This window comes from Sesamum indicum, linkage group LG13 (genome assembly GCF_000512975.1).
Source record: "Sesamum indicum cultivar Zhongzhi No. 13 linkage group LG13, S_indicum_v1.0, whole genome shotgun sequence".
Classification (NCBI taxonomy): domain Eukaryota; kingdom Viridiplantae; phylum Streptophyta; class Magnoliopsida; order Lamiales; family Pedaliaceae; genus Sesamum; species Sesamum indicum.
The window spans coordinates 4675961-4685302 of NC_026157.1; the positions used below are offsets into that span (position 1 = coordinate 4675961).

Below are 9342 nucleotides of genomic sequence, written 5' to 3' on the forward strand. Positions count from 1 at the left end.
AAATAAGTCAAATAAAGGTAAAATATCAACTTTCATTCAATTATTTTTGTTAACATCAATAAAATTCAGTGAATTTTGAATAAAAAGATGAACTATTTGTCAGATAAAAGTAACTCTTAGGAGTACTAAATATAATTCTAAACGATAGAAAATCTACCTGTAGTTACACCAAATCTTAGAAAATGACAGTGTAATTATCCCTCATTGAGCTTTTGGGAAGCCAAAATTGTTCTGTTATCTCTCTAAGCCAAAGAAAAGCCAAGTGAATATATACATCTCAAACTACCAACAAAGCTCCTATATACATAGAAAATAAATCTCCTAATCATAGAGAATATTGTTATATCTCCTAAACATAGAAAATATATATTGTACACAGTAGATAAATATTTACAGATCTTGAGATATTTTAGTTCCCCTCCTCAAATTGGTGCATGAAGATTGCGAACACCCAACTTGCAGAGAAGATACACAAACTGTTGTGTACCCAATACCTTACTAGATGTAATTTTCTAAACTATATGGGAATCAACACATAAATCAGGATGTACATTTGGCCCCATGGTAAAATTTTGAACCCGCATCATGTGTGTGATAATGTTCAACTTTAATCATTAAATCGAAATGATTGATGGTGCATGTAAAATATACAGATTCACACGTTAAGAATATCGGAGAAAATTGTCAAATATTGTTAAATTACCTACTTATAACATTTATAGTGAAGTTTGGATATCAGCAAAGTCCTTTATTCTTTATTTGATAAAAATAACAAAATTCATTATCAAGATAACTCTATGGGATGTTTGGAAAAAAAATTAAGTTAACTGCTTATTTTGTATATTGCTTCTAAAAATACAATTTATGTTTATCTTTGACATTGGGGTGCTTTAACCTTATTAGGTTTCAACAAGAATGTGGAGATTCTTTAGGAGCTTTTTGGCCCATCAAATATCCGAATTGAATTTTTTTTAATTTAAAACTATATTTTTATTTGATATATACATGTTATTTATATAAAAAAATTCTTAAATAAAATAAATAACGTAATCTTTATACACATGAGCATATATATTATATGAAATAAAAAACACAACATAATATGTTACATGAAATAGAAGACAGAATACTAAAAATCCAATTCGAATATATACGAGGTAATTTGTACCCTCCTCCCAACCTCTCCGTAATTCGACGTGATAAATTTCTAGAATCAGAAAAAAGGAGAAAAGGTAAAAGCTAGTTCGAGAAAGAAGATTTAAAACATGGAAACGAGAGAATTTAAAAAATATATTTTCACAGTATGATAAAATTATAATTGATAGAATGTAACCTACATTTACATACATCGTGAGATCAAAAGTTCTAAGGGAATAATTCAATGATTCGAGCCTAAATTTTTTTACGAATTAAGTGATTGTGTGAGTGTTGAATGGGTAAATATTAAAATAAATAGATAAATAAAAATAGTAATGTCTAAAGACTCAAACTTGGAGGCCCATCAAGCGAAAGGCCAACTTCTTGATACCATCAATTGTGGGTAAGTCCAAAACTATATTGAAAAATGAATTAACTGAGATTAGATATGTCCATTTGCTGGTATAAATCTCTACTATGATTCTTGGCTTATCAAGTCAAGGGGTCAGCCTGCCTTTCAAGTTTACTATGATATGTTGTTTGATGCTGATCTTTGTCGGAATATTTTTTTTTAACATAAAACAAGCAAAATATTATTAAATAAGTGTAATAGGATTGCTACTGAGAGAACAATCAAGTTGGATGCCTTCTAGGTCTGGGCCGAAAGGTCATAATGTTGTAAAAAGATTGATTTGACCTTAATTAATATCTGCCAGCAATCATGAAGAAGATTCGTCAGAGTCTTGATTGGTGCTGATTTTTGTCGCTAAAACTGTATACGATCAGCACAAAATGATTTGTACGTAGTCTTTTATAAGAACTAGTTTGGTTGTATTACACCGTTGATGTAGCGATTCAAGTGGAATATGCTGCGCTTTTTCCATCAGACAGGTCAGAGGATTGAATTGATTTAAACACGAACTTGTTTGTGTTAATAGACAGATGATTTGATTATGGGGAATTAGTAGAACTGTGGCGATTGGCTCATCTCATGATCAATAATTATGACTCAAACTGGATATTTTGTTGAGTTAGAGGACCTCTATGATTCATGCATTGTATAATGCTTTAGGGGACTCGCACTCAATTGAGAATGAGTCACATGCAACAATTGAGACTTGGGACAATATTTGATGTGAAATTGTCAATAATAAATATGATAGAGACACTAAGTAGGGCTGTTCAAGTTTTACAATGTTGTCATGTTTGTAAGTCATGAATGTCATTACAGGAGAATGAACAGATGAAATTGTAAGAATGGGGTCAATTTACAACAAATGAAACTTCCTTTGTGTATATATAATTACATATTTAATATTATATCAACTTCATATTCAGAGTTCACCATAAATTAGAATTATTAATCAATATTATCTCATATTTTGATTTAGTTAATAATAAAGTGTGCTGTTTTTATTTATATTATCTAATCTCTATATAAAAACAAGCTTAGGCAATAATTTGGTAAGATTTGATATATATATATATATATATTTATATTTAATATGATGCACATGAATTTTATGTTATATTTCAGTATCAATTTGTAATCTCTTATACTTTTTTAAATTAATAAGTTATAATAATTAACTTAGAATTTTTATATTTATTTTTGTGAGTATATATTTATACCAAAACACACAGTATGAATCTGTTTAACTACTTATAAACTTATAAAAGTTGGTGATTCTCATGAATTAATTTAAAAATAAAAATAATAATGATGATTGAACAATTTAAATTATTTTCATTGTTATTGCATTATATAGTTATATAATAAGATCAATTATTGCTTGATTTCTTTTAGAATTTTTTTTATTTTGTATAATTAAAAGATATAAAATTTAAATTGTATCACATATTTTAAAGGTGTATGTTCATGACCATTCTTATTTTACTTTTAAAAAATAATATATGTGTATTTATTTAGGTGCTAGTATTTAGATAATTTTGATGTATATATGTTTTCTATACTTTTATTAATTATGTTACTACTAAACTAATCAAAGATGTCTAATAAAGATATTATGAAGTCATATATTCATAACATTAAATTAAAATATTATATCATATATTCTTTAATACTTTCCACAAGTAACACAATAATATTTAATATTAATATATTTTTATTTAAAGAAAGTAAAATATTGATGAATTCAAGTTCAGGCTCGAGCTCGAGCAGACAAAATTTGGTCAAGCTCCGCTCAAACTCAAATTCATAAAAAAAAATTTGTTTGCATTGTGTACCGATCAGAGCTTTTATAATTAACTTATTGTTGTTATGAATTAAAATTTAATCGAGTGATAATTAATGTAGAAGTGAAGGTAACCAAATATCTTAATAAGATTTCAAACCTACATCATCAACATGACAACGTTGTATACACACAATTTGTTACTTTGGTTGGTGTGAATTTAATATAATTCAGCAATCCTGCCCAATAGTTCAAGCAAACAACACTTAATGAGCTGAAGAGGCGATGTAACGCACGTGAAATTCGATTTTAATATAAATTATCGATTCATATAAAAATTGAAAATCCCTCAACATTATGACTTTGGTATGAGAAAGTACAATTTTTTTACTTGTCCTGAAAACATAAACATTGTACTACGTCGTGCAGACGCCAATGACTTAAAAGTGCTATTTTATGTTTTAACATTTTATTTCTAAAAAATTAAATATAATCAGATCTGAGTTGATCATATAATAAGTGCAGTTAATGCATATTTTAAGAAACGAGCTTCGTTACGTGACAAATATAATTACGTTAGTCGTGTTATTGAATCGATGACATCTAAACTAGTTACGTGATAGTATAGTTAGTACAGTAAACTCGATCCGACCAAATATAATTTGAATAACTTTTTTTTGTTAGACAAAATAGTGTCACTTGCATATGCAATTAGGCAAGAGAATTATAAACAAAGATAAGTGTTAATTAATATTTTTTTTATAGTATACGATTCATTATAGCATTCAAATCAACAAAAATATTTAAAAGAGATTAACAAAAAGGGATAATTACACTGTCATCTCCTGATGTGCAGACCTCTTTTGGTTTGAAAAATTATATCTAGTATTCCTCATGTTTGCTTTCGTCTAATAAGTAAGTCCCTTTCTTAGTCAAAATCCACCAAATTTAGTAATATTAACAAAAAAGAAAATCTATATTTACTCTCGATGAATTATTATCGATTATTGCAGGTCAAATAAATTTTTTTATAAACAAATTATCCTCATATATTTTCATCCTTTAATACATACGAGGAAGTATATTTTCACCGTTATAATGGTAGTTTAGTCGAAGAAAAATTATTTGACCTGCAGTAAGTCAGTAATAAGTCCATCAATAATAAATATCAATTTTTTTTTACTAATATCAACAAATTCAGTAAATTTTAACTAATGAGAGAACATATTGATATATAGAAGCAAACCTCGAGGAGTTAGATATAATCACTTTATAAGATAGACATATATAACGGCAGGGATTAAGCAGGTATTAATTACCATTAAAGTAGGTGAAAAATATGTTGTCGGTGGAGACAAATATTTTGCATTGTTTTACCTCCGCCACCGACAGAACGACGGCCCAAACTGTCGGTTGAGTGCTGAATTCGTCACTAGAAAAAGACTGCTCTTTCCTTGTAGAGCCAAACGCTCTCCAAATTATTAGGCCCCCTGCCCCAATATTTTTTATAATTATATTTTGGGTTTATAAACAATCAATACATTATCTATTATTTCTATATTTACTATAATGTAATATTTCATGTGACTTTATTTTTACTATTTGGCCTGATTCTGAATCATTCATTATTGAAATTTTAATTTTTTGAATTTCATATTTTAATCTTTACAAGATGCTAATTACGTGTACCAACGATAAAAAAATTATTATATTTTTTATGTGGTTTGAGACTCGATCAGTGCTCCATTGTGCAAAATAGTGCTAGCTTTAAGTGTATATGAGTTTCACGATTTTGTCTCGAAAAGGCGCTTGACTAAGGAGAGGAGGCCTGGGATTTATAACTTGCTCAAACTCCTCGTTTGCAATTAATATGAGATGTTTGTCTACATCAGTCTTATATCATCAAATGCCCTTAAAATTTAATATAACCATTTGGGCTTAAAATTTCTTATTGAAGATCTTGTGTTCGAAATTTGATGCTTATATAAATAGTTCATTTTTAAGAATATTTTTGAGGATCCCAACTGTTAAATAAAGCTCATCCAGTGTCTGATTTTAAGAATCAATTTATCATAGTTAATATTGTATATGAATTTTAAAATAAGTTACAGCTTTTTTATTTCATAAGGATTACAATTTCTATTAGTCATTTTAAAATTTTGAGTTTAAGTCCTTCCAGTCGAATAAAAATATGATTTTTTGCTTCGATTAATTACCATAGTAAGAAAAAAAGATGTGGACCACGACTTTGCTATGGCCATTAGCTGTTGTTTCTACAAGTGTGGCCAAAATATTAGTCATGACTAAAATCATGGCAAACGTATAACTAAAAATATGGTTTATATTGATTAATCACGGTAAAAATTTAATTTTTTTATTTTAGTTTTATTTAACTGTGGTTAATAATATTAATTTATTATAAATTTTAAATCGTGGCCATTTACAATGTAACGAAAATTCAAATTTTTTTTTATAGTATTCGATCTAACTACAAATTTCAGATCTTGTCTTGATTAGACCCAAAACAACCCTAAATTAAATAATTTTGATAAAAATAACCAATTAAAATATTTTCCAAAAATAAAACTAGTCAAAATATTGCAATATAATTGGGCATTGAAAGTGACATTTTTTCTTTTTGAAAATGTATCAATATTTATGAATTAATCAACATTCAATTATTATAATGTTTACTACACAATATTACTCATATTTTTTTGCATAATTATAAAAATTATTCATAATAATAAAAAATAATATTTTTTTATAATGTTATTGACGTTTTTGAAATATATATATAATTTTTTAAAAAATATAAATAATTTACGTAAATAAATCATAAATAGAGAAGGTAGACGTCCTTATCCCTAAATTTAAGGAAGCAGCAGGGATAAGTACTACTAGAGCATAGTGACAAAATATTACAAGACTTATTTGGCAGTTTGCACTTGTACCATAGGCTTAAAAGTTTGTACCAAACGAGTGATGAATATTCAAGAATTTAGTTGTTGAATGTAGTGAGAGGGAGAATCTTTGTGATATGACTGCATTCTTAATACAAAATAACATCTTCACTCAACTCAAAAATTGCATTTAAATCCCCTGATACTATATTTATACAAACTACTCTTGCATTTTAAAAATTTATATATTATTCAGTAAAAACATCAATATTATCTACACGAATCACTTATCATTTTTGAACTATTACACATATAGGTAGTTTGTGCAAATATGTCATAAATAAAAATGTAATACGCTACGTATGAACTCAAATAATTGAAAAAATTAAGGTAATTAAGTCCTTTATTTATAATAATAATAGTAATAATAATAAAATATCCTTAATAAATTACATCTTCTGTAAGAAAAAAAGAAAAGAAAAACATTAGAAGCAGGCAACCTTATCTTTTTTTTCCTGCTTCTGTTCAAAAATTACAGCCCATAAAAGAGAGACTACAAAAACACAAAGATAATTTTTGTTAATATTAAAAAAAATTGAAAAAAAAAAAAAGAAATTGAAAAGTTTTAACTCTTTTTCCCTTCTTCACCTCCCTCTTCCAAATAAGCCTTCTTTCTCCTGTCAAGCCTACCTAACAGACAAATCACAAGGAAACACGTGGCATAGAGCGCGTGCACCTTCCAACTTGTCTTGGGCGGCTGGTGCAGCACGGCCCTATGGAACACCGTCATGTAATAATGCAGCCCGACAGCAAAGCCCACAAAGGTCTGGCCCAGGCCCAATAACTTGGTTGCCAGCCCAGTCTCGGTGGAGAACACAAGGATGAGGTACATCAACAGAAGCAGCAGGTACAACACATAAGCGAGGGTTTGCAGCACTTGCACACAAACGTAAGTGGACTGGGAAGTGGAGTAGAAGAATCTGAGAGGCTCAAGACCCGTGAGGAGTGAGGATAAGCAGAGGATGGTGAAGTATATGGCTAAGTAAACTTGGATGAAAATCAAGAGCTTTTGGAGTGAGAAATAGGCTTTGATTCTGTTGAAAATGAGTGAGACGAGAATGAGAGGGATGATAATGAATGCAAATGAGACGAAAGATGCAATTGTGGCGGCGTATTTGTTGCCCACATACGGTTTGAATCCCTTGGTGAATTCTTTGTTGTATTTTGTGAGGTAGATCTGTGAGGTTTTGGAAAGTCTTTCTAAATCCGGGACAATGGATTCTTGAAATTTTGATGGGAGGTCCCGGAATTCAGACACTAGGTCTTCTTCATCATCATCTTGATCAATCCAGCTGGGCAATTTCTGGGATTTCTTGGGCTGGGTCTTACCGGATTTAACCTGGGAGGAGCCCTTCTCCAACTGGGATTTGGCCTCTTTGGTGGTGGTGGGCTTTATTGTTTTGTTCTTGGGTAGATCTGATGATTTCTTGGTTAGAAGTGAAGAAGTAGCACCAGTTTTGGTGGTTGAATTTGAGGTGGAGTTGAGTTTCTTGAGCTGGGATTTGAGTTTCAATGGAGTGGAGTCTGATGAAAGATTGGTTTTTGTGATCTTGGTTGTTTTGTTCTTGGTTGAATCAGAAGGGGTTTTGATGAGCTTGGTTTGGTTCTTGAATGCAGTAGAATTGGTTGTTTTGAGGAGCTTGGTTTGATTCTTGGAAGTGGGGTTGATGAGTTTGGTTTGGTTCTTGGTAGCAACTTTTGTACTCGTACTAGTGGTCTTCTTCTTGATGGGTGGCTGATCTTCTTCATCTTCCAACTCCAACAACACTCTTTTTCTACCAAAAAGGTGTTGATTTGTGTGCTGATTGTGTGCAGAAATGAGAGTTGAAGTTATGAAAAGGAGCAGTAGTAAATAGAGCAAGAGTACCTTCTTGAGGCAGGAGGAGGAAGAGTCTTGAAATAGAGCCATTTGTGAACAAATATTTGGGTACTGAAATCTATGTCCCCCCTCCCACCCTTTGGTTTGTTTGGAGATTGTAGTGAGGACCCTTTTTTCCTTCTTTCCCTTTGGTTTAAAAGGCGGAAATGGATCTGGATTTCAGAGTGGAAAAGTGGGAGGACAGTGGCATTTATTGGAGAGAGAGAGAGAGAGAGAGAGATTTATAGGAGGAGGGGTGTGTGGGAGTGGAGAGTGGGGAGTGAGGCTCAAGGGAAACAAGACTTTAATGCTAAGAGGGGCAAAAGATTGAGGTCAGTCACATGGCCCAACTACATTGGGACATCCTAATCTACGCGCTTTTACACTTTGCTCTCTTTTCCTTCACATTATTTTATGAATCTTGCGTAAACATTTTCTGAATTAGGGTTAATTTGAGTATCACTATGTAATGATAAATATCCGAATAATTTTCATTTTACCGGACAAGATATTCTACTTGTTTATAATCATCATACTGAGTTGAGCATTGGAAATCCAGTTTTTGAATGGGGAAGAGTAAATGTCCTTGTGTTTGGAATTGATACAACCTATCTCACAATGACGTGGTTTTCAAACACAAATCATAACCAGTGGAAATGAGTAAATTTTGATGCATATATAGTGGATGGAGACAGGTAGTATAGCGACATTAAAAAAAAATCTTAAACCTTTATTTATTTATTAGGTAATAATATAAATAAGTGTTTCATGTTGATTATAAACGAGAAATTTGAGTAGTTTATAAATCTTAGTCCTCTTCTCTTTATTGAGGTGTCTTTTTAAAATAAAATTGTGAGATTCTTACAATACTAAATCAAATAATTTTTCACGCAATGAAACATCGACCGTCCTAAACAATATTAGATTAGGTAATAATGTTGATGATGGTATAATGATGAAGGTGGAGTGACTAGTTTTGGGGCATAGCAAAGACGAAGAGTGTCAAAGTCCGGACAAGTTGAAGTAGTTAATATAAAATAATAGGATGCTAAAATGTGGTTTGCAGTTTGCTGATTCCACCGACGACGACTTCTGAGTACTCATAAATAAATAATTATAAATAACCCCCCAAAATGCGCATTATTAAATATTTATAGAGTCTGTGTATGAACTGAAGAAATTCCAACTC

General features: G+C 30.5%; 1 protein-coding gene across 1 annotated transcript; it reads right to left on the reverse strand.

Annotated features, from left to right (window-relative positions):
- On the reverse strand, positions 6768-8653 carry LOC105176468. The gene has a single exon (XM_011099281.2). The coding sequence runs from the start codon at positions 8202-8204 to the stop codon at positions 6861-6863; it is 1344 nt and encodes a 447-aa protein (XP_011097583.1). The 5' UTR covers positions 8205-8653; the 3' UTR covers positions 6768-6860.